The sequence below is a fragment of the Nestor notabilis genome, unplaced genomic scaffold (genome assembly GCF_000696875.1).
Source record: "Nestor notabilis isolate BGI_N333 unplaced genomic scaffold, ASM69687v1 scaffold467, whole genome shotgun sequence".
In the NCBI taxonomy this organism is placed as follows: domain Eukaryota; kingdom Metazoa; phylum Chordata; class Aves; order Psittaciformes; family Psittacidae; genus Nestor; species Nestor notabilis.
In genome coordinates, this window is record NW_009935991.1 from 84,718 (window position 1) to 111,663 (window position 26,946).

General features: G+C 41.9%; 1 protein-coding gene across 2 annotated transcripts in view; it reads right to left on the reverse strand.

The window, feature by feature from the left end:
* Window positions 1-3,627: 3,627 nt before the first annotated feature.
* FSTL4 (follistatin-like 4) overlaps window positions 3,628-26,946 on the reverse strand; it is a 196,492-nt gene continuing 173,173 nt past the window's right edge. The window contains exons 8-15 of one of the 2 annotated variants that reach the window (XM_010018107.1): window positions 21,287-21,448; window positions 20,168-20,302; window positions 18,708-18,734; window positions 13,504-13,622; window positions 10,593-10,742; window positions 9,902-10,009; window positions 7,452-7,561; window positions 3,628-4,439 (exon numbers count right to left, since the gene is read on the reverse strand). In XM_010018107.1, coding sequence (XP_010016409.1) covers window positions 3,737-4,439; window positions 7,452-7,561; window positions 9,902-10,009; window positions 10,593-10,742; window positions 13,504-13,622; window positions 18,708-18,734; window positions 20,168-20,302; window positions 21,287-21,448 — 1,514 coding nt within the window. In that variant the 3' untranslated portion in view covers window positions 3,628-3,736. The remainder of the gene's footprint in view (window positions 4,440-7,451; window positions 7,562-9,901; window positions 10,010-10,592; window positions 10,743-13,503; window positions 13,623-18,707; window positions 18,735-20,167; window positions 20,303-21,286; window positions 21,449-26,946) is intronic. The other variant, XM_010018108.1, reaches the window with a different exon arrangement.

The window sequence follows — 26,946 nt, forward strand, 5'->3', positions numbered from 1 at the left end:
ATACAGGCATCACGCCATGCCCAGATCTTTGATGAATAAGCAGGTTACCACACTCATGTCAAAGCTTACATCTCCCCCAGCTTCAGTTCCTGCTTTCCTGTTCATTTTGCTGACCTGCTGTAGGGTCATACAGGGAATTAGCTGGTATCTCCTTACAGAACTGAGATCTTGGCCTTTTCCTCTGTTTTATGCAGTACTGGGCACTCTAGTAATTAAGACCTAATCATGGTATTAATCAAGGAAGTAAGTACTTGTCGACAGGTCATCAGGACTCATGTGCCTCTCGGGCAAAGCCATGTCCATGGAGGTCAACACAGCCAAACGGCCCAAGTCCATCACGGTGAGCAAAGTGCTTTTCAATAGCCCCCCCCCCCAATCCCCTTTCACAGGGGTGATGGAGCAGCCCTGCCCATTCCCATCTCCCATCCATCCCATGGGCATCCCCACCTGCACCCACAGAAATATTTGGGGACTTCTTTTGGTAGTGATTAAAAAATAAATCAAAGTATTAAACAGTAGGAATCTCTTAATTACTGTCACAGATTCCAAATTAAGGCACTCATGAGTTTTTCTCTCCAGTTTAAAAGTGGATGGTTTCTAACTAGTCACCGAACTGCACAGGTAAAGATGTTAAGTAAAAACTCTCACTCATTCAGAAAGTGAAAATATTGAGGGAAATACTAGACAAAACAGTATTTCCATTATACTGCTGTTAAACCTCAGCGACGAATAGAAAATGCATCTGATTTTGGGATTAAGGTCAACCAGGAATTATTTTCTCCATTATTCTAGTGTCGGAATACCCAATTGATACAGGAATGTTACAGGATAACTAAATGGTCATAAATTCAATTGAAATCCATGTCAATTAATCACTGTGATTAATTATTAACTAGGAATTGTGAATCAGTGGAGAACAAGAAGGCAGTGGGAAAGAAACTGCAAACAAGGAAACAGTCTCTTTTTGACGAGAGTGGAAAGGCAAAAAGGAGTTGAAACATTTTTTTGAGTACATATAAAATTCCTGTGTCATAATAAAAATAAAATCAGAGTAACAAATGTGCAGCACTTTAATGTCAGGTTTGACCGTCATTGGAACTGTTCACAAGTCGTGTGGACAAGCTAAGTTGTACTTCATTTTCTAAGTATGATATATAACCATTAGGATAATTTAGAAGACACATCACCAGAAACTTGGGCTGAAGAGGGAAGAAGGGGAACATCTTTGGAAGGGCCATGTGGGATTTGTCAAGTGAACGCTATTCCAATACTTCGTGACAAACAGGAAGAAGTGAGGTCTGTTACACATCTTTCACAGCCTATATATAAACCAGCCCCAAGAATATTTACCTGAACAGATATATACAGGGTTTTCTTTTAAATATTCTTAAAAAAGTAATATTTGCTTGATCTATGACACAATGAACGTCTCTACAGGGAAACTTACCATAGGCATAATAAAATAGTCAAGAAGTCATAAAAGATAACACGAAAGCAGTGTCTGGCCTTGGTAAAACACATTTAGGATGACAGCAATGTATGGATACAGCTCTGTTCAAGAAAGGAGTTGTGCATATTTCAAGGTACTTACAAAGCTGGTCTTCTCCTTTCCTTGACATGGGTATGTTTCCTAACTGGATGAGTAGAAAATCATGGACACCATGCATTGCTAAAGGCTATGCCCATCTGTTTTATATGCCTCTGTTGCGATGATGGAATAATCTCTTCTAACCCCTATGGCTCATAAGTGAAAAGAGATGGAGGTTTCAGCCTATGGGTGTTGAAGGGCAATTTCAAGGACTCCATGTTTAATGAATTCATAGGATTCAGCTCCCCTTTTTCGTCTGTCTGAACAGATTTTTACATAATCTCTATAGAACTGAACTGGTTTCAATTACTTCAGGTCTACAGCCATGCTAAAATGCTACTCTTTCAGTAAAGTTTAACGTTTAAAGCAAAGATTACCAGTGTTAGTCTGCACCCTTCTCATTTACAATCCCTCTGTGTGCACTGTGAAATGAGTGACTTTAAGCATCTGTGGAGGAAAGTAATTGATGTGCCACTACATATCACGGGATGCGTTCAGCAGCTGCTTTCACAGGAACTCTGGTCAATGGGATCACTCACAAAACAAGATGGGTCTTTCCAAAGACTGATGGGTGGCTCCTATGGAACAGATATTTACCTTCAGAGAGAGGTTTCACCCACCTCAAGACCACATCTTCAAAGTGGTACATGGGTTACAACTGCTCCGACGTACCCGCTCATGGTGGCAGTGGTGGTATTCACCTGGTTTGCACTGCCTTGCAAGCCAAGGCTGCTCCTGCCCTGATTACTTCGTGGTGATGGATAGAGAAAGTTACCAAAATGCACTAGAAAAGTTCTTCTATCTTCCAACCATGCAAATGGATCTGTGTTTTTATGTGAACCCAACTGAAATTTCTCAAAGCCAGCTGTTGCATTCGAGGGTAATTCAGCTGGTTTTACATGAAGCTCTTTGCTCATAACTAAAAGATAATTGACTATAAACAAGTGTAGTAGAACAGGAAGCAAAAAAAATCACTCAGAAAAATTGTTTCCCAGGATGTCTGATAAGAGGCAAATTAAGGCCATGACTAGAAAATGAGTGAGTTTTCTATTAAAAATACGCTCTGTCGTTGTAGCTAATATTTTACGAAGAACCAAGTGACTTCAATGCTACTAAACATTTAATGAGAGAAACCAACAATTTCCAGGAGTGGTGCCTCCTGTGGGAATAACCGTAACTAATTCTCTGCCCCAAAGAGCAGGTTTTGCATATTGTGTAGGAGTGGTGCCTCCTGTGGGAATAACTGTAACTAGTTCTCTGCCCCAAAGAGCAGGTTTTGCATATTGTGCCAAGCTGACCACACTCACAAGCTGCTGAAAGACTAACGCTCCTTCTCAACAGTATCCTTTACAAACTCTGACACCCCTGCCTCAGTGTTTCTGGGCTTTTACTCACTCTAATGGCCTGGATACTTCATGCCAAATTTCTCATCTACAATCACACAGATATGCATTAGAAGAGGGGGGGACTCCTAACATCGCCTTCAGCAGTACCAAGAGCAAAATTAAGCGCAAAAGAAAGCGAGCTGACAGTTGCTATTTCTGTTACGCCTCCTTCTGAAATCACATCTGTGAATCCTCCCGAAGCCATCCTGCAGAGAAAACTGATCAGTTCTCATTAAATCACTCTCCAAGGTTTCTGTGGGTTGGAAACTGCTCTCTGATGCTTAGTTTCCCTCATCATCCAAAGACGAATTTTAACTGCAGTCCTTGCTTCCGTAGTCTCTGTGTTGGGGTAGGGAACGGGCAAGGCATACGGGAAAGAAAATGGATGGCTTGAACACATTATAAAAGCTCCTCAGTATGGAAACTCAAAATGGGATTTGTTCTACAGAATCATTAGGTTTCGTGGCTTATACGATATCTCAGTGGAGATATTATTTGCTTCCCAGCATTTTTCTCATAACCACAAATCATACCCCCAAATAAAAAACATCCCTTCAAAACCACTTCCTATTAGCAGAGCATACCTTATATTATAAAACTTGCAAGTAGACCAGAGTTGTACCATGAAGCCTATACAGGGTTTTTTTGTTTTTTTCTTATTTTTTTCCCCCCAGTGTAAAAATATACAATGCTACTGCTCAGTTGTCGCAGTGTAAAGGTCCAACCGGTACTTGCCTGCTGAAGGCTCTACTGCTATTGCCCTTCATACCTCTCCAACCCAGACCACTGTGTTACCCCTCCTTATACCTGAAACCTCACAGCGTAACGTATTTTGCCTCCCATTTATAACAAACAATGACTCTTTAGCTGGTGTAATGAGATACTGTCCAAATAGTCCACTGTCTTTCATAATTCTGTTGTAGCTGCTCCAGGGCCAGTCTTTGGATGTGATAGGGTCCTTTAAATTCTTCAGTACATTCATTTTCCCCGTTGACAGCTCTACAAAAAGCACATCTGTTTGCAAATGTGAAGTAGCATATATATAGTACTGGTTGCCTTCAGTGAAAGAGGGTTGAAATGTCAGATCAGATATGTGTATGTCTGTTTGTAAGTCATAAATCAACTTGATTTCCCCGCGGACAGTTAGAGCCTGGACTTTGATCCTGCCACTGTCTTCATCCGCACTGACCAAATAGCGTCCATCTGGTGAGATGTATGGCGTGCCCGACACGTCGCTGTTGGGGCCGATGACAGCATCAGTGACACTGTCAATGATGACCTGTGGTGATGCAGCCACCGACCTATTCTTCCTACACTGGACGAAGAAGTAACCGCCCAGGTGGGTATAAGCCATGGTCTGTGGTATGCAGCTATGGTTTCTGAAGTTGATGGTCTTGATGTGGGTCACAGTTTCCAGGTCAATTTTGTGAACTGCTGACTTCGATTTGTTAAAGATGAAGCCAAACCTGAAATAGAAAATGTGACACTGAAGTCATCTCTGGAGACACGCTGAGACGCTTGAGAAAAGACAAAAGTCAGCAGAACTGGGAAACTCTATGCTGCTGGTTTTGGAAGTGTGTGCAATAATCCTGGCTCTTTTCTATAACAAATCTCTTGGTTTAGTACTTCTAAAACATGCTAAAAGGAGGTATATATATTTCAGTTAAAATCAGCAACCTGAGCTTGGAAGCTTGCATATCTCCTTGGGTATTTGAATAACATCTTCAAGAGCTGAAATCTTACTGAGAAGATCAATCATCTACAACTGGAATGATAATCAAGGCTTGCGTGTTCTGTAGGCTACTGTTGACCAGTTTTGTGTTTAATCTGTTTCAGGTCTAGCAAGATGTAATTCAATATATACTCAGGACTTCTTCAATCCCAAACCAGAAAACTGTTCAAAATAAAGCATACCACTGCCAAGTTGGGGCCAGAGAACAACTCTGAGCAATGTGTATAACCACCGAGAGAAGACCATGTCCAACCTCATCTCTTAAATTACAGCACCAGCAGGTAGTTGTGATGTGTGTTTGCTCCTCATGGTGCTGGGGACTACCGACAAGACTAAGATGCAGAGCAGACTGCGTGAAACCCTGTCCTGCCAGCCCAGGAAAAGTGTAAAACATTTCTCAAGGAACATAACCAGGGTGCACTGAAGAAAAGGGGTCTTTGTTTTCTGTCTCAAGAGAGGGAAGACAACAGTGAACACAGAATAAATGCTCTGTAAAAGATATATACTGCAGCACACCTGACCTTTGCTGGAGACAAGAAAAGGTCAAGAATAGCCAAGAAAGGTTTCTGCTTAATTTGAGAGACAGCCCACAGAAACAGCCTGTTTGCGTTCACCTGGATTCACAGGTCACTGATACTGACTTACCAAAACTAATTTTACATCGAGTATCTTTTCATCCATTCAATGCAGACAGAAGGAAACGAAGTGAGTGCTTAGTTTTGTATCTCTTCCCCTAAAGATATAAAATTGCTTTGCGAAATACGGAGGACAACGTGCTTGTGTGCAGATAATACATATTCTGCTTAAAACACTGTGTTTATTTCTTCATTCTTAATCCATCTATCAATGAGAGACCCTGCAATGATTTCACTTCTCAAGAATGAGCCACTGTAGTGTATGATCCCATGAAAACCACTGGGCTGAGCCTTTCATTTTCCCATTATATTCACATGCATTAGAGACTTCAGAAAATATCTGCAGTGGAGACTCGCGGTGCACTGTGTGTGGGGAAATTGGATATGACACTTGTATTTCTCCTGGATGAGTGCTTTTTAAGTACACTTTAAAAAATGCTTTCCCTTACAGCATTTTTTTTTTCCCCAAGACTTCCTTAATACTTGGCCAAAAGCCTGATGTTAAAAAATGGTTCTTATCATAAACTTTAATTTTAAGAAGTGGGTCAGAATGTGTTTTATGAGCACACGGCTGCATTAGAGGCGCAGCGCTTGCCTGGAATCTGTGATCTGAAAACCTTGCACTTAGAGAGGTTTTAATAGACAACAACGTACCCTGGGAACTAATAAAAATGGATACATTCCTAGATATCCATCTGAAATAACAGGCAGCTGCAATACATACGCAGCAATATTTGCATACAAACATTTGTTGGCTTGCAGAAGAGACTGTTTAAATATTCACCTTCCTGGGAAATGCTGGGATTGCCATTGATTGTTTCTGAGTGGAGAATTTAGAACATAATCTCAGTAAGTCTCATTAGACTGTGAGCAATTATTTTTCGGTGCCGAGAGTAAGAGAATGGACAAAGATCTGGCCCCGACCAAATGAAAGAGGGAATTAGGCAAAGCATTCTCTGCTTTGCACATGGAAAACTATAGACAATTATCTGCACGCAGGATTTCTTAAAGAAGGTTGTCTGTATACAGCCAATTAATCACACCGAAGCAAGAAGACAATGAAACAAAATAAATAGCGTAATTATTCCACCTTCCTGTCTTTGAACCCAGATCACACCTTCTCATCTCAGGCTTTAGCATTCAGAAGAGCCATCTACCTCCTGGCACTACTATTAGTCATAAGGATATTTTGAAAGCAAAGTGGAAAAGTGAGGTAGGGAGAAATCGAGAGTGACAGCCATGAAGTATGTCTCATTAGTTTGTGTTTCAGGAAGCAAAGTTATTTATTTTGGATCAGATTCAACACACAATCATTCAAGTATGACCCCCCTGTCCTCGGTGTTCACTGCAGGGAACCTAAGATGAATGTAAGGAGTTACATCATCATTTTTTGAACGTGTAACTTAGTTAAACTATACTGGGGACAGACGACGGTTAAAGAGTTGTTATGTTATAACATGGTAAGTACAGTATAAATTGCTTTGCAGTTATCGTCAGTTTTGATAACGTTAATGGGAGGCTTCTTGTGCCTTCTGGGAAGCAGCCAGTATTGCTCCAAGTTATTAGTATGTTAGTTACACAATCTCATTAACCACTACACCACATTAACATTCAAAACTGACGGTTCATAGAGGTGGGCTTTTTAATATGCAGTGCATACCATTTTTCTGCTCAAACCACACACCTCACACAGAGATCCAGTATTCGAACAAGTTGGAAATACGTGGAAAAACCATGCTTTATGCTTCAGGCAGATTAAACCTTTACCATTTCAGGCAATAAATCTTTGACATAGGTTTCTGCCCAGTTCCATAATGCAGTTTTGAGGCAGGAAAGGCAACTTTTTGACCAAGCTGAGGTTTGAATGCCTGTGCATGCTCTAAGGAAGTGTAGGTTTGTTTCTTGCTGTTTCCTTGATTCACTGAATAACTATTAGTAATTTGCTCCATCATTTCTCCATTTCACACATGAAAATGAAGAGTAGTTAGCTTGATCAGGAATTCATTCATTCCCATTTGTAAGATTACTAGAAGACTACTTAAACCATGACAGATGCCCACTAGAAAAGAGCAGAATGGTCACTGTTGCTATTCATTAAGATCATTTCTTACCTAACGTGATTAATAATAAGATTTGTAGGTGGTATAAAAAAATCATCCACTCCTTCAAATGGCGTGCGGATAACATGCTGCTCCTCCCCTGTGCTTGCCTCTGGAATGACCTATAACAAATACACACAAGGTTGAGTACAGGAAAAGCAGCGACTAAGGCAGAAAGGTAAATACAGATGATATAGTCATACATGGTACTGAGTGGTTTGTCCCAGGGATGTAGTAGACTCAAATTGATTAATGACTTCAAAATATTGCCTGGTGTAGCTGTCTTGAAAAAGGTGTGCTAATAATTAGTATTTGAGGCTTGACATTTGTAAGGTAAGTACACAACGTGACTTTCATAAGATGTCTGTATCTCAAAAAAGAGCAGTCATGCAGGAGCTGGAGTCGTACGACAACACTGAGACCATCATAATTTATTCCTCACTGTCTAAAATAAACATTTATTTCACAGTTATATTTATTAATCTCACTTAAATGCACAGTGATAATTTACCAGCTTGAAGGATCAAGCACTAACTCACAGCAGTTAATTATCGCTTTGAAGGAGAACTGTTCATCCACATACTGCACCATATATAATTCAGGAAGAGGCAGTGAAAGGCCCTTTTGGCTGTCCCCTCTCCATGCTGGCCAGCGCCCACCTCCATGGCCATGGGAACTCAGCTCCTCCACCGCTCCAGAAGAGGAGAGGTAGGAGTTTTCAATAGGTAAAATGTCAAATACTTTAATTGTTTGCTCAGTTCAAGATGACATTAGTCCATTCATTAGGAACTTCTGCTGCTCTAATGTGCAACAGGAGTTGCTTTGAATTTATAGCTACATAATTCATTAAGGAAATGTTAAATCCCTACAAGGTTTAGTTCAGACAGCTGTTCCGGTCGTGCCACTTAGATTTCTTCCAATTAGACTGCTCAAGAAAGATGCCCGCTCTTGCACTGGGCTTTCACAAGGCCAGACATTTGCTTCCCACAAGCCAGTAATGGCTAAACAGCATCCCATTAGTCGGCTGCTCGGGCTGCTTGATAAATCCCTGACTTCCAAAAAACAAGTGGGAATTTAGATCAGCCTCGGCAGTAGCATCTTTGATAAAAGAAGATGTTTTATTGCATGTCTGCAACAAACCACTGCGGGTTTTAAGAATGAACTTTGCCAGATTAGTCACTGCCCATCTTTTGGGGAAGAAGGTCAGAAAAAAGGAAAGATCTGCTGCTGATGATGTTAATCTCACTCCCTACATAAGTAACTGCACTTCATAAGCATAACAGAAAGGACTATCTTAGAGCTGGAGCCTTATAACAAGTTTCCAACTGTGCAGGTGGTGTGTTCTTCTTAATAATCACATGCTTGTGCCATGTCTCCTTTAATTACAGAAACCTCTCACAGCTGGATGGAAGAAATTAAGTCAGAGAGGGTAAAGAGAGCCAATTTTATCTCCTTATACCCTGTACAGGAAACTGCTCATCCCCAGGTGTGACAAGCTGGCGGCACTGCCTCAGAAACCTCCATTTATTTGTCCCCATGTGGTTTCGTTTCTGAAAATGCCCATGTTTTGTTGCTAGCCCGTTCTTTGTTAAGGCAAGTCTGCAGGCTGCAGCCATTATCTCAGATGAAGCACATGGCTGGTGAGAACGGCTCATCCCACCTTCATGGGGCAGCATCCCCATGAAGAACATGGAGTCCAGATTGATAGGTTTTTAGGTCAGAAAGCACAGCCAACCTTCTCTGCTGTTGGGGAATGTTTTAATGTAGACTTCCAAGCAAATATTTCTGGTAGAAGGAGTATTCACATGCCACCTCTGTTCCCAGGAAATCAAGTGCCAGAAAATAACTGCTAGAAATGGGTATGTCTAGCTGGATCAAGTCAGCTTTGGTGTCAACTCTGTCATATCACATACAGCAGCAGTAAAATGCCCAATTAGATGCCTACACTTAATGTTTCTGTACCATCAACAGCAGAATAAATCCTCCAGGGCAATCCAGAAATGGAAGTTCATTTAGTTGTACAAACCTACGTGCATTACTGTGCCCCAGTATCACTGTAGGTCTGATGGTGCTGAGCGTGGAGGAGCACCAGGACCCCACTGGCATCCTCCTTGGGCCTTGGAACACGGCAGGCTCATACTGCTCACAGTCAGCTGCCAGCCTTTGCTGTACAACTTTATAGCATTTGGCTCTGTCATCAGCCTTAAACAAAACAGACCTTGGCAACAAAGCAGTCCTGCTGCCAGCCTATGGCACAGTCATTGCTCAAAAACAAATTAAACAGCAGGAAAAATATGTGAGGATGGACGGAGGAGGGATGAATAAAACACACTAGATATGCAAATGAAAGAGCAGCTTTATATCCAGACCATTAAACGTTGTTAATTACCTGCAACCAACCAGCTTGCTACCGATGATGCCAAGCTCAGGAAGGGCAAAGGCTCAGGTGCGTAAGGACTTACCTGCAGCGTTGGTGAGGACTTCCGCATGTCACCCCAGCTAAGCACCCACACTTGGTCGTGGGACTTGTCATAATGTAATTTGGTTGGTAACGGGTCAACATCCAAGGACTTAAAAAAACAGAAATAGGTATTTGCACAGTGACCCAAATGCACAAGGCAAATGTTATAGTAGTTTACTGCAGACATTCCCATGCACCACTGTTGCACTCATTGTGCAGCTTCACCTTCAGATTAACTGAGGGATCAGCAGGAGAAAAATCCGGCTGCTCGTTGCTGTTATCCAGCTAGACATCATTCCATCTTATGCTGTTACTGATAGCCAGTAGATCAGGGACCAATTTCTGCTTGAATTATACCCACACCACTTCATTCTTCCCACCCTGCTTATAACTGAGGTCAGGCAGCAGCTCAGTAAGCGTGAGCCAGAAATTCATCCTTGTGCTATATATATTACCACACTAGCTGCAAGCCTGGCTGCGGACGCACCCCTGGGACTGTGATATCCAACCCATAAAGGAGTGTTTTTTCCTGCCAGCAAGTTTACAGAACACAAACGACGTGGTGTGACCCCATGGGTGAAAGCAACACAGGCCCAAGCAGTGTCAGCAGATCCACTGGGCAAAGATCTACTTTTTTTGTCCCATATCAAGTCTTTTGCCACCAGTGAATAAAGACTTCCCCCTGTAAGTACCTGTATGGCTTTCTGAGTCTGGATATCAATTATCATTACTCTATTCAGCTTAGGCTGTGTCGCATAAATGTACTTGTCTCTGACATTGACTGCCGAAGCCCAGAGGCAGGAGTGAGCGCCTTCACCTTCCACTCTCGGACAGATCTCTTCCTGAAGGGGAAAAAAGAAGAGGAGAAAAGGTTTAATTTCTATAAGTTCAGGGTCTGGAGCAGCAAGAACTTAGCCTTGAACACCACAAGAAAAAAATCCCTGGGGATTCCATTAGGATGATATTTCCCTCCCTTTTTTTTCCCTTATAAAACATGAAATAATTATTTTTTCAGATATCACACTGCAGCCTGGGTCTACCCAGTGACATTAAATAGCTGGACCTCCTGCAAACTCACACTGAATTCAAATAACCATAGTGTCTATATGGATCTATCTTTGAAGTACAGTGTGGTTCACCGAGACTTGCAGCGCTGTCAGGGTTTATGAGCAATAGAAATAACACTCTATGCTTTGAAAAAACAGTGATTTACATTAATTGAATCACAGCTTTATATTTTTCATCAAGTCTTCATTTTCAGTCCAGGTGAGTGTGCTCTGAAATGCTGCTGCTCAGGGAAACAGTGGCAAGACAAGCAGAGTTCTACAGTCTATTGCTCCAACACAGAAACTTCCTCTGCTCAAAAGGAACCAAATCTTGCTGCTTTGGACCAAATCCTGTTCACAGCTGCCTCATGCCATTATTTTGTCTCTGATCCTCACTGAGTCCTGTACAAAACTGGTATTAGCTTGCGGGAGCTCACTGGTATCCTAAGTTGGAAGAGTCACACGTAATCTCACCAACAAGCCTCTGCGTGTTGGCTACTCTTCATCACTCTCCCTTCTGTTGAGCTGCTTTATCGGAAAGAGCATTTGTGTGGGAGCAGGCTGTGGTGTGGAAACAAGGGTGAAACAAAATGAACATATATATATTTCAGTGAGCAAAAGTGCTGGGTTTAAAACTTGTCAATACAACAGCTGGGTCACTTTAAATAGTGGCACAACCACCCCAAAGGGAAAGCAAGGCAGCAGAACTCTTCCGGGAAAGAGGAGGTACAAGGTAAAACAATGCCAACATCAGGTTTGTATCTGAGTGATGGTTATGGATGAAGATTTCACACTAAGCAGCACAGCTCTGTTGGTTTAGGTACCTTGGTGGAGACTGGATGAAGATACAAGACTCAGCAGCTTGGCTGCATTTTTCTTTCCTATGCTACTGCAAGTGAAAAGATGCTACAAAAGCTCAGCCCTGGGCTTCCAGCAGCCACTCACACAGTCAAGCACCCAACAGCCTCCAAACTGCCTTCCTCATCCTCAGCTCTGCAGTGGGGCTTGGGCTCTCACGACACAGCATCCACCAAAAGCAACGGGAGCAGGGAAATGCCACCAACCCTCCTACTACAGTGCTCAGCTGCTCTGTCTGCTTTTGTGCCTTCTAACAGCAAATGAAGAAACCTTTGTTGTAGAAACCCTCCTGAAGCTGTAGGCTGGTGTCACTGTCTGTGTGACAAACACTCAAGATACTAATAAAAGGGAAAAAGGAGGGGAGAAAAAAGCCAATCCTCCCTATATCAAGGGAAAGGGACCTATGATATCGGTAGGAAACCCTTAGAGGTCTCTCTGAAAGGCAGTCAAGTAATGACGCTAAAAATCCCTTTCATGCCCACCACTGCGATGACATTATTTCCTTAAGTGCCTTCTCTCCTTTGTTCTTTTCAAGCTGTTTCTCCAGACCCACCTCTTCAATATTTACAGCTCCTTGGAAAAAAGAAACGTAAGATTTCTGTCTCTGAGCAGCAACAGCTCAAGTGTGGCTTAATAACATTAAGCCAGTCCTGGGGTGAGCATCAGTCTGGATTTGTACTAAGGTATATTAAAATCCAGTGGGAAAACACCCCAGAATCAACCACAAATTTATTAGGATTTAAAAAGTACTAAATGCAGACTCACAGGAAGACCCTGACCCATGGCAGCAGAGCCTGACCCAGCTTGTGGGGCTCGTGATAGTGATTCTCCCCTGGAAGGCTGAGTCCTTTCTTCAGAAGGTAGCCACATTCTCAGCTTCCCCTTTTAAAAAACTCCACTAAACGAAGGAGTGACTAAAAAAGCATTTCTGGTGTATTGCTGTAGCTGTGTTCTATGAGAACTGACAGATCCACGAGCATACACACGGTGTACATTACTGCACAGGAGTACGTAACAGAGGTCGCTGAAAACACTGTCCTCACAGGGCCCCAGGCACAGGTTATCCCCCTTGTCATGCTGAGCTCCACTGTGGACAAGGCTGTGTTTGACATTCACTGACACCTGAACACATTTGCCTTGTGATTTCCTACAGCAAGGGCTGGTGAACCCAGCCTGCCAGGAAATGCCGGACAGCAAACAAGGATGACATGGGTCTGCGGTTCAGGGGCAGTAGATGCAGAGGACCAGCATGACACCAACTTCTTCTGCGCATCCTGACCCATCTCCCTGCTGTGGTTTAATCTGGGGAACTATTTCTGAAGAGCAGAAAGTGCCCAACCCTTTGCCTATCAGTAAAAGGGGCCACTGAGTGATGTGTGCATCTCGCTGCTACTGACTTCTGTACTTTCCCGAGCAGCCCAGCTACAACTTTAGGGCGAGGATACGCAATCAGGTCAAGTAAAAGTCTTTGCCTACATTTTGACATGGGAACTAGTCAAATTCTTTGCAGCGTGTCAATAATTCTCCATGCCAGGCTTATAACTTACATGGTTCCCTTAATTTTCGAGAGGAGGAGATGATACACCTCAGGGATGTCACACGAAGCCCACCCAGCTCCAACATCACTGTGCCCTTTAGCACCAACACCCTTTGATGAGATTTAGAGCTGTCAGATGTAGCTGCTGGGTTTAGGACTTACATAACTTGTGAAAATCCTCTCTTCGGGCCTGATGTGTCTCCGGATTTCACATTCGTTTGGCTGGAGGACTGTGATCCCATCATCAGAAAAGACATAGAACATGTTCCCAACACTCAGGCCTTTAGGGGGGATAAAGGAAAAGAAGCAGAAATTTTTCAGTATGGATCCATAGCTGTTAGGACTTTCTTCAGAACTCTCCCTCCTCCCCCAGCAAACAGAATCTGCCTCACAGAAAGGCTGGTCATTTGGATGCAGTTGGTGCATTCACAAAATCAAATTCCATGTCACAACAAGGGCTTCAAGAAGTGAAGAGGTACAGACACATTCAAAAATGCCTTGCCTTGGTGGCGGTGGTCGTACACAAACAACTATGTCCAGGTCTTGTGCATATGAACCAAAGCCAGATTTGATGACGAGAAGCCCCTGTATTGCATTGTTCACTCCCTCAGGTTACGACTATGGTTTTTCTATGATTTCATTAAAAACAGCTTGCTAATAATTTGAGAGCTGAAGGAGAAGCTTTAGCTAAAACTAACCTGAAGGTTATCTTGTTACAGGTAACTTGACTTCTTGTACCTGTGATGCAAAATGGAAGTGCTTAACATCTGAAAACATCTCTATTTGCCTATTTTCTGAAACTATCTGAATGAACTAACTATAGCCACCAAAACAAACACATTTTTGAAATCTTGCAAACTGTAATTCACAAATGTGGAGTAGTTCAGCATCGCAACAGCACTCATTTATCTAACTGGGGCATTCCAGGAGATTCGGAAAACTGGCTGTCTGTCATTGCTTTGCTGTTAGGAGGTTGTATTTTGTCATTTCTGCCATGCAGAACTGCTTTAAACCACTGATAATTTAGTTGTTCTCCAGCTACATGCAATTGCAGCAATGAGCACCTTTAAGAAATGTTCAGGATCTTTTCAAACACTCTAGTTAGAAAGATCCAAGAGTCATTTCATCTTTTTCACCACCACTAAGTGTTTGCCATGACCACTGTCACCTCTGTAATGCTGATAGTGTACTTATCTGCTAATGATAGGGTGATCTGATAATTTGTAATTTCTAATTAATTACATTTTACCCATGGAGAAGTAAGGTCCTGGTTCTACAGGTCTGAACAATGTTCAGCCTTACAATTCCCTCGGTTGCTCCAGTGATGGCAGCTCCAGACACTGCTCACATCTACAGTTTCTCACACCTCTTAAGTGTTTGCAGGATTGAGGTCTAAATCATTACCAAAACCTCCCTATAACAACATGTATAATTTGGACAAATGCATTTTTTGGGAAATTTTATAAATTCCATAGTATTTAGAAAGTCCAGAAAGGGGTTTTTTTTGGAGCTAAAACCCCCTCTTTCTGTGCCAAATAAGGGGCTTCAGAGTACAACATCTCAGCACATGGTGTTTACTGTGCTGACAATGTCCAAGCTGAGTGTCCCTAAACCATACCACAGAAATACCCCAGTTAGGGCATCAGGTGGGTACAGGAGCCACGATCCTTTAAACGTGATGCCACAGTGCCACACTTTCATCAAAACTAAGTTACCTTTATGGACTTAGGGCTCATTTTTCCTGAGTATGTTGCTAAAACATTTCATTTCGGCACTTTGGACCAAAATCTGCCCTCACAGCACACACACAACTCCCACCTCCTCCAGTGGGACTTGAGTGAACACATTAGAGGGCAGAGTTTGACCCTGGCTGGAATGAGTGCACATATTGCCATGAGTAAAGGATTTTAATCCTAGAAAGTGGAAACAGGCAGGCAACAAATTATGACTGTTGTGAAGATGCTCATTATTATTTTCATGCACGATAGGAGCGTGATTTCGTCTGATGAGCCTGTAACAATGAGGGTATGTTTCAGAACTGAGGCCATAATTAGTCACAAAAATACTTTGGTAATAATTTTACCCTGGTAGGTTTAGAGTTAGTGACTTGGCAAGTCCCATCGCTTATTTCACAGTAAAATGAGTGCAAGTTTTAATGTTGACTGGCTTGAAGTATGATCCAGATAGCATTCACATGCTCTCTCTTAAAAAAGGTTTACCCAAGACTTTTTTTAGAGAGGAATCTTCACACTGACTTTTAGACAAAGCAGTTTTCTTATTAGACAAACCAGGAGTTTTATTATGACTTATGAACTATTTGCCAAGTCTTGATCGGGATCCATCTCTAAACAATCTCATGGACATTGGTAAAAGGGACTCTGCTCTTGATTTTACTGCTGCAGCTCCTGGGTCTGGGGAATGATTTCAGTACAGAGGTGGGCAACGGAGAATTTTGCAGAGCTGTGTTATTTATAGTAGTGAGTCAGGTACTAGATTGGAAACTGGGGGAGTGATGAGAAATGTTTTTCTTTCCCTTTTTAATTGAAGACATTTCAGGTTGGATGACATAACTAGTTCAAAAACTAAAGGCTTTAAAAAAGGCAACATACCTCATCTGTGTAACAAAACCCATCATGTAACAAAACCCTCATTAAGCATAGGGAGGGTCTCCTAACCATAACGATTCTTATTTGAACTATTCTAGATGAAGTTGATTCTAGTATCTTCATTTTAAGCACTTCAGGAGGACACCTGATGACAACCAGAGTTTGCTTTATTTGAGGAATAGAGTCTCCAACTGAGTGTACTTTTGTATTTCCCTGCTTTGAGATCAAAGGGAAAATATGTCACTGTGGAATACTCTCCTCTGATCTCATACTTGAATAATTTGCCTCGATTTAACCTGAATGCTTGGAAGTATTTTAGAACTTAAATTTGGTTAGAAAAAGGCTTTTAGCTTTTAAAGTGCATACATTCATATACTGATGATTGCCTGCTGGCTCAGTATGCTCCCTTTCCCCAGGTATAAAGCAAGTAACACTCGCTGCAGACATGAAGACTGACATGAAAATAGATCTCTACCTTACATTTGGGCTACTTGTAGCTTTCTGTGCTTGTTTGTAGATTGAGTAAATATTGCATGTGCTTCCACTTTCATGTTTAACTGGCTGGTCATGCTATTTGTACTCATGTTTTAAGGTCTAACTTGTGCATGGCCTGTGAAAGATTTTGAGGACAGGCTGATTGACTGACTCTTGTTAATTACTTGTGTTAAAACTATGACTTGAGGCAAATGCTTCTCTTACACAATATTCTGTCTAGGTATTTTCCCAATAGCTTTAGTTACTACAGACCTGGTGGGCACATGGATGTGATCATTTTAAAGGTGCTCAAGTCTACCGATGTGTTATTTAATACTGCTACTCACACGTAAGTTTTTATCTTAATGGAATTAAAAAAATACATTAAAATGTAAAAAATACTATTCCTCTCATCCAGCTTTTTCTGTGCCAAGATTTCACATGCTAAAGGATATTCAATGGATTCTTTGTCTAGAATGAATGTGCTGATAGAACAAAACAGACAGGGGAATAAACCTGCTCTAAAGATACTGAATTGTTTAGGAACAGCAATAGTAAATATGCTTTCACTGCCCATGTTTTCCCTATACATTGCTCATACTTTAATGTGCAATGTCGATAAGCAGCAAGTCCATACTGTTTAGCAGAATCATAATAAGACTTTCTGCAATCAACTTCTTAGTTGGTTCTTTAAATATTACTACTACATCTGGTAGGGTTATCCAACTATTTATAAAGGAGCATAAGGGATGCAGTATATAAACAGCCATATAGCATCCTGCAGGTGATGCTGGGCTGATTAGATGCACTAGAGATTTCACTTCCAAGCAGAAGGGAAATAGCAATTCTTAGTGCCCATAATGCCATTTATAGGAACGTCAGCAGTAAAAAGATACTCTTCACTGTCGTGCACCAGCCACTTGTAGGTGGCATATATGAGAATAAATGCTGAAGAGCTGTCTTAGGCACTGTGCCACATCTCATGACCTCCAGCTTGCTGCGTTTGCCGTAGGAATGTGTCTGCAGCCAGCAGTGGGACAGCAGGTATGCATGGGGTGTCTGAACACCCGGCTGAGGTTGCACTTCCCTTCTGCCCCTAAAACCCTTTGGGCCAAGCCACAGAAATCCAGAAAGCTCCAAGCTAAGGGCACAAAGCCCAGCTGTCATTTTGTGTAGCTGGAGGCACTAAGTATAAAGGGTCTTTGCACTTCCAGAGGCAGAGTGAATGAGGAGCCCTTCTTGGAGGAACACCAGGAGGGAGAGGTGTTTGCTGTAGGCAGGGGCACATGGTTGAGAGCAGCTTATAAGTGCCCAGGGACCTCCCCACAAAGCTGGAAGGACTCCAAGCTCCCAACTTCCCCACATGTAACTGGCGGATGCAAGAACTGGCTTACACTTGGACTTCAGCCCAAGAACCTTCCTCTGGTGAGCAGACACCATGCACACAGCCCGAGGAGCCTGAGGCTGCGCTCCCCATCCAGGCACTTACAGACGTGCTTGAGCGGCTCCTTGGGCCTCTGCATGATGCATCTTACTGTGCATTTTGGACATTACGACAGCACAAGTGTGCACAAAATCAAATACATTTCAATTTCAAGTGCCTCCATAGTATCTTTGAGTCAATTAGCTGGTTAGGATGGTGTTTTGTTTTCTAATTTGGCTTCCAAGACACACAGATGTTGACCTTGTGCAGGGCACAACGTAGATTTGATCAAACTAGAGATCTTAACTGCCAATTAAAACAAGGAGAAGTGGGGCAACCTTTACTCTGCATCGATTTAAAGTATAGAAAGAAGCAAAACCTGTTTTTTTCCTGCCTAACAGTGAAGAACACAATTTTTGTGGCTCGCCTAGTAAACATCAATACATGCTACTGAGGAGGAAGAGCTTGAATTGCTTGCTTAAAATGCAGTGTATTGGATTTATGTTCTACTTGTTCAATTATGGTAATTTGGGAGGACTTCTGACACTTGTGCAATTGTTAATGCAGCTTGAGAATCTGCAGGCTACTCACATTTGTGGCAGTTTATATAAAAGTCCCATTTTTACATATTTTATGGTCATCTATTATTTCTTAGTGGGAAAGTATCAGAAGGTACGATTTATATTACGAGAGCGATATCTCTTATCTGAATAGTTTAGCTTTTAAATGTCTGGTCTGTACTTAATCTGGTAACTGTGAAAGCTGATAGAGTTAGCAGCAAGTCAGTGGAGAATGGCCCATCATGGAATTATTAAAGCAGACAAGCACATTATCACTACGACAAAAGAACTTTACTGCAGTACCTTCCTCTCGCCACAGTATGTTTGCAACTGCAGCATCAGAAAATTGGGGAAGCCAGAAAATAATCAGGAACAGAAAAAAACAAAACAAAACAATGTCAAAATTGTCATTGTAGCAAGAAACTGAATTAATATTCATGTTTACATGAACTGTTTCATTTGTGACCCTCTGTAACATTCATTCACATAAAATACCAGGAAAGATAGTTCTAAATACATTCGCTCCTTCTAGAGACGACTTTGAATCTCTGACATGGGAAAAATCCTCCCTGAAATGAAGCCAACTTTAGCCTGTGAATAGATTAAAGTCTTACTAAAGAGAAGGTGTTACCTTCAAATGTAATGTACCTGTATGGTACAAGCTCTAGTTTTCTGTACAGGTTCAGTAAGGAAACATCACATCTTTCAGAAGCCTGAGACTGGCAGTTACAGCAGCTACACACTTTGCTGGATTTCTTTGTGGAATTTCATGCAACTAGGTTCTCTTTGAGGATTCAAATACCCTTTGAAAGTACATCTGCATTTGAATTTCTGTTTTAGATAGATCCAATTATTTCTCAACATACTGCAATTTCCCTTGTTCACGTATTCAAGGGAAAACGAGCAATATTAACAAGAGTACATAAATCTATTTAATGAGGAATAGAATATATTTTCCAAAGAACCGCCATGAGAGCACATATTTATGGCTAACTTCGTTTTCAATTCTTGCTCTCTATTAACAGCCAGGAAAGTAGCAAAAATCCCATTTGCACCTAACCTTTTAGTATCCCCATAAACCCAAGCAATCTCCCAAGTAGTTAAGAGAGCAGAATTAGAAAGAATCAGACCTCTGGGAGCTTTTCCACTGGGGCAACTAATCACCTCCTCCATTAATTGTGTTTCAGGGACAGTGCGGTCAAGATAACAATGCCACACTCCTCCGGGACACATGCAGCTCAGAGCGGCTGGGGGAATATTTGTCTTGGAAGTGGAAGATAATTTCACACCGGGGGAAGCCTGTTTTGCTGGTTAGTGATGTAAATGCAGGGAAAATCAATAACTCAATCAGAGCATTTTCCAAGCATCCAAATATTTGAGAACTTTGCCTCGTAACTGGCTTTAAAAGAAGTCTTGTACAGACATCCAAGAAGTTTGTTTTCTGAAACCATGTATAATTCGACAGAATACTAGGTTTGGGATTCTCTGATATCTAAAACTATTGCAAATCTGTTACTTAAGACATTACCCCTACCATATCCATACATTTTTGGCACATAAAAGGCAGCATAATCCTGGATGAGGAAATGTTACCTTCCCAAACCAGTATACAATCATCTCATCAAAACACAGACAAAACTGTCATTACCTCACAAGTAAGAGTCCAACATACTGCATGCACTGGACTGAACCATTACTTTGCATGTATAACATTACATTTAAATACTCCTTAAAGAAATAAATCCATGGAAAATGAAGCTTACGGGTCTTTCTTGCTGAATCTTCTATGAAAAGCGATGATATGTCCTCGTCCACTCCCACCTCGTTTTTAGCAATGCAGGTATAGGCACCAGTGTCTTCATATCGAACGCTACTGATATGAAGTTCACTTCCATTTGCTGTAAGAAAGACACCCATAAACTGTGTTCCTCGCTGCTGCTAATTGCTTTTCCTGCTCTTAATTGCCTTCCATTGCCTGGCAACAACAGGGTGGCTTCACCACATGTTTCCCTGTACATAACTAGAGGTATTCTGGGGATTCTCATCACAGTTGATGTTTTGCTTCTTTCCATTAGCACATACATGCTCTGTGCCAGGAATGAACAAAGACAAACCCCAAGTGCAAACAATAGATTGCAATTCATTTATTTCTTCTTGTTAAAAAAACCCCAAACTTTGGCTTTAATGGAGAAAAATTAAATTGAGTTTTGTGAAATATTTTTCATCAGATCAACAAAAACTTGGGATTGGGAGGGGTTTCTCTGCTCCTATCATTTTGCTTTCTAGAGTGGGACTGTTGCCTAAAACCTTATTTTAAGACATTGCACCCAACCATGGAGGGAGATCTGTGTTGCCAACGCTGGCTGAGGGCTGCAATACACCACAACCAGACTAGGGGAGATGGGGGAAGGCTTTCAATATTTTTACACAGAGTAAGTTTGCCTTTTGCTGTGTCTGTTGCAGCCTCATTTGAACAGGGACCAACAGGAGTCCAGAGCCCAATTCCCTCTGCAGAGGTGGGTGTGAAGAGCCAAGTGAACTACAACCTGATTCCGAGCTGACTTGTACCCAATGCAAATAAACCTGAATAAGGAATTAAATGAATTCCTCCTCTGCTTTGCCCAGCTCTGCACAAGAGGTGAGGCAGTGGAGAACCAGGCATGTGGTTGTTTAACAGAACAGATTTCCACTCCTATCAATCAATACTGAGTTTCCTGAGAAATTCACAGGAGAAAAAGATAGAAAGGAAGAACAAGGGTTTTGTAACATGATTTCCAACAACTGTGGATTAGCGAAAGTCAGGAACTTCTGGTATAAAGTGCAAAATAATCCTCCTTAATCCCCATCTACAGTACTTTAATTAATCAGAACTCTGTTCTTACCTAGGAGCGCTAGTTGTTTGGATAGTTTTGGAATTATATCAATGCCATTCTTTAGCCAGGTAATTCGGGGATTAGGGATGCCTTCAGCGTGACATCTGAGGCTCGCTGACACGCCAGGCTCCTGTGCCTGTGTTTCTGGGTACACGCGAATCACTGGTGGCACTGTGGGAAACAAGGAATTGGAGACTTGAAACTCACCGGCTGGTGCCATTCCTTGTCAGTGGCTTCAGAGAGGAAAAGGGCTGATCCGAGAACCAGGAGATAAGCAATGTCCCGGTACAGAAATGATTCTTCTATAGCTCAACTTTGGGGGCAGAAAATAGGAAATAATAGTAAACTAATAAACCAACGGCAGGGAGCAACGTCGACATCCAGTTTTGTATTTAGACCATTCTCTTGCTTGGTCTTGCTTGCTTTCACTAAGGGACTGATTGAACTTCAGTTGGATCAAAACCTAAGGCAAGTACTCATGTATTTAAAAATCAAAGTATAAACTCCCAACCTCCACTGCATCTAGTAAGGAAGGAATTGGAGTTCCTGCCTATTAGAAGTAGCACATTATTCACCATTTTAATTAAATAGCCATCAGGAAAGAGCTTGTACATTCACTGCCTATTATTCTGAACAAAGAAACTACTTCCCTTTTTTCTGAGAGGCTTTCAGAGCAAGACTCACCTTGTTCCAGGAAGGCCCCTCTGAACTATTCGATACACTCAGCTGGCAGAACTACTAATTATATTACAATTTGAGACAAGTTCATTGATTTTCAATCATGTTGCCTTCATTGCTCGAATCAACAAGGCTTAATATCACCCATTAACTCTTTCTTCACAATTCACTCACATGCTTTAAGGAGACTTTGCAATATTGCAGTATCAGTGAAAAATACGAGTGGGACCCTTTTTCCTTTCACCTCGAGGGATGTAATAAAAGGAAACATGAGGATATGCTGTATGTGGCTGATGGTATTTGAAGGGTGGTCATGGAGTGCTCTGTTTCATAATCAAGTGGTCAACTTCCCTACTACATTAAGAGATTCTGGGACTTGTGATGTAACTGTTGAAAGATGTACAGCTTTGTAAAACCACGGTCAGAGTCAAATGTAGATGTGATATGTGGGAGCCTGCCTTATTCCTCAAGGAAAATGAATAACCTCTGCTTGCACTAATGGAGGATTAAGGAAAAGTTGTGTTTTTTCTTTAAGATGGCCTGAATGAGTTAATAACAAACTTCTACTGGAAATCACTGGCTCAAGGTACCTAACAGTGCTGTCTTTTTATATAGTCCACCATTAGGCTCCAGGACTGGCAAAATTAAATTGTCTTAACAGTTGCTTCAGAATTAAATGAAATCTGTGTTTGCAGCTTGCTATGTGTCTGTATACCCATATGGGCATAATTTAAATAATTACATTCACTAGCATATACTTTCCATCTATTCTTTTATGGGCCTTACCAGAGAGAGATGTATTTTACTTCTGTCTTACCTACCAGCTGTCAAGTATTAATCAGAGCTGAGTCGCTAGCTTGGAAGGAAACCAGCCACGGAAGAAAGCCCTCAAGTCTACTTGGGTTTTACAGCTTTAACAGTGAGAGATTGCTCAAGTGTAACCTTAAAGGAAATGCCTCAGGGCAAAATATGGGGACTTCTAGCGAAGGAATGGCTTTAAACTCCACCTCTGCATTGGATGTGTGGGTTTACTCCCTTGTCTTCCATTTCCTTTACTTGAGAAGAAGAGAAAATCTATTGTAAGATGCAGAGCAGTAAACCTGCTTTTTTAATCAGGAGGTTACCAAAAATATAAGTTTGTTTTATTAAATTGAGTTTTCAAATTCCAAGTAAGAGCATTTACCAGCTTTTTATGTTCTCCTCCTCCCATTACTGTCAGGGTTGCAGCTCCTCCTAACTTCAGGAGGTGCCAGATCAAGTGGAAGGCGAGCAATGGAAGCGATGTGCTGCTGGAAATGGCTGGCAGCTGTCAGAGCCACCCCTGGGTTTACTGAAGAGACGGTGCCCAAGCAATTCAGGGCAATAACACTGGGAGTCAGGAGTTTCTCATTCCATCTGCACCTTGGAAAATTAATTGGAATCTCTCCAAGTCAGTGTCTCCAGGCGTGATAGGATAAAGATAGTAATTTCTGGCCACTCTGACAGGGTTTTATGAAGGTCCTGCACTCAGCGCTTGTCTCGCCTATGATTTGCTTGCTACTAGTAACATTTTTAGAACGAAATGATTTAGGAATTGAGGTGCACTGAAAGGCTACGTGATTTATTCAGACTCATGGATGAGAAGTGGTTTGTCTCCTACAAATGCAGAGGAAAAAACATTACCCAAGGAGGCTAGATGCCCAAATCCTGAAGCCAACTGACAGCACTGAATGCCCCCGGGGTACTTTCCTGATTCTCCAGATGGCACAACCTGCCTCTTCCAGTTCCCAAACAATGCTGGCCCTCTCTGTCTGTGGGTCTGCCTGCCACAGCCTCTTGCAGACAGTCTTGGGTGCCCAAGCTTGCAGCTACCTACATGAAAACCAGCTTGGAACAAAGCCCATGAGGTCCCGTGCCCTGTGCAGAGCTTTTTTCTGCCAGGATAGAATGGTTTGCGTTGGAAGGGACCTTAATTCTCATCTAGTAAATATAGTAAAGATCATTTAGATACAGCTGCCAGGCCAGTGCCTGCCCAGTTCAAGGCGAGATGGAGATCCCCTAGACAACTTCACACCCTTCTCTAATATATCCCAAACGGCCAAAGGCACTGGAGCCATTTTCTCACCAACCAGCTCTGAAGGAGATAAAGCCCGACCCAGACACCACCTATTTAATCCTCTCAAAACCAGTGTGGGTTGATATTTTCTTACAATGGTTTGCTTTAGGCTTTCCTCCTCACATGAGCACTCATGTCAGCACTCCCAATGGCTGCACAATGCTCATGCTCCCTAGAAACAGGGCACTCCTTCGTAAAGCAGAGTTTACTTGCATCTCTCCGTCTTTGCCTCACACCACGTCAGCCTGCATGTGACAAATCCTCATGTTCTACCCGCAGAGCTGAAAACACAATAGATTTATACTGCAGAAGGCAGCTCAGGGGCCTTAGACACTGCATCAATGTTCTGCATGAAAATCAGGTTAACTTGAAATTATAGCAAGGTGTCTTTTCCAGTGATTAATGAGGGAAGTGTTTGTCTTCACCTACAAAAGTGTGTTGCATCCCCATTCCTACTCTCACCATATTCCTGCACCTTCCATTTTTAAACAGTTTATTTCTTCTCCCTTGTCTGACATAATTCATCGCACAGGTAAATTATTGCATGGAACTGCCTTGTGATAACAGCAAACTGCAGAATGCATTTTTATTGTCCTTGCTACAAATTAATACATTCCAAGTAAGCACATTTTGCTTTAAACTTGCAAAAATTTTAGCTCCAGACTTTGGAATATATGGATTATCCTTTGCTGTTTCCCTTGGTGAATATATATCATTGCTAACCATTACTGCGCCTGCAGCCAAGGGCAGTATAAAAATGCTATTATCTTAAGCAAAGTGGGAAAAAAAGAGGCATTCAAACAAGTATGAGATTGGGTAGATTGCCTGCTACTGCATACTGAGTAGTACCTTGTGAGCAGACCAATTCATTACAATAAAACAGCTCTGGTGATAAAGCACACAATGAGCACAGATGGCAATATCAAGCCCCAAAGACATTCATTGCTGCTATAGGACCGATACACTCCAGAGCTTACTAATAATTAATAGATTAATCATTTACTTGAGATGTTTTAAGCTTTTCATTTATAATTTGAAAGGAGTTTGCAGCCTTATATGTTTTCTCTTGAAAAGCCACATTAACAAAACATCCTGTTTAAAACATCTCTCTACTCCTGGAAAATGTGTCCTACTGGACTCTTACAATTGGGCTGAGGATCCAATGACTTCTTAAACCCTTTTTCAAAGAATACAATATTCTGATTTATGCTGCTGTTTTCCAGAGTGCAAGGACAAAGGGAAATGATGCCCCAGACTCAGCAGCCTCTTGATTTGCAAACTATCAATTTTCATAGTTGATTACAATTTTATGAGATTCTTTATCCTCAGCAACTCTTTTTCCTCTTGAAAGTGATAAATTGCTTTTCTTCCCTACAGTTAGTGTATGCTGAACACATTTCCCAAGCAATATAGCAATATCCATACGTAGGAGAGAACATAATCTTCCTACTGTTCTTGGCTTCTCCTGATCAAAGATACCAGCATGCAAGAAGAATTTCTCATTCCTAAACTTTGTGCTGCCTTTCAGGGCGCTCTTTTCTTCCGGAGACATTAAGAGCCAGCTGTGCAAATACACTGATCTGAATTTTACCACTGCTGTGACTCCTAAGGTAGATGAGATCATCCCAAACCTACCACATCAAAGTCCCATGCAGACTGCATTTCACATGTGTGCTTTATGCTTCTTGCCCAGATGTGAGCCAGCAGTTTGGGACATTCATCTGGTGGTCTTCACCTTTTCTGCCTAACAGGATTCTCATTTTCGCCTGAGCATCTCGACCTGCCCATGTTACTCGTGGTATCCTGAAGCAGCTGATACATAGGGAAGCACTGCCAGGGTTGTGTGGCACAGGCATAGCAGCAAGCATCCACAAGGACGCTGCTTCCTGGACGAGGACAAGGATGTGCCTGTCTTCCCGCAGGATTTACTGTGATGAAGTGAATTTCATACAATCATGGGATGGTTTGGGTTGAAAGGAACCTTAAAGCTCATCCAGTTCCAACCCCACAATGCGCCTGAAGGCACACAACACTGTCCTGCCATCAGTGCTGTTGTCCCAGCATCAGCTATGGGAGGAAGCCACGACAGAGGCAAAAGAGGAGAGAGTGTAGTGATGTGGGCAGCCAGCCACGTCAAGAACTGCAGAACCCCAGCTTTGCAAAGCCTAATGACTCACATGGGAATATCAGATGCTGTAAGTCAAAGATTTCTAGACCCTGCAGTGTCTTCTAGCAAGCCTGGGTTGATAGCAGAACGCATGGCATTTTGCTGCAGTATTTATTGACTAGATAGCAACGTTAAAAAGCCAGCACGGATAGTGGAGGGTTTTTCTGTTCTATTAGTAAGAGAACCACCTGCAGCTGCAGTGTGTAACTTCTGCTTAAAAAGAAAATGGGATTTTTCAACAAGTTAAATCTAAGTGGCAGGCATGAGGATGAAAGAAAGCAACCCCTCCCCACACTCCATCTAGCTTTCCTCTTATTCTGGCTTTAGTTTCAAAGCCTTTGGGCCTTATATTCTCAGTGATGATAAAGTCTATATTGTTGTCTGCCAACCAAACTCCATTCAGACCTCATAACATATCACATAATATACACAGGATTAACTTGTTAGCTTGCTTTTCTTTCAACTGCCATTCATCAAACAAAGAGCACTCTGAGGAAGGAAACCCATTTTCCCAGCTGCGGCATGCACAATCTAGTTATCCACATTGCTGAGAATTTACACTTTACTGTCTCAAAAGATGACAAATTATTATGTAGAAACATTAAGTCAGTTTTCATTCAAATCAACCGGATGCTTCGTGCTCTCCTCCAGCTACTCACTGTCGGTGGGGAGCATTTACACACATCCAGAAGAACTGAGCTGCAGCCAAACTTAAACCCAATGTCCACC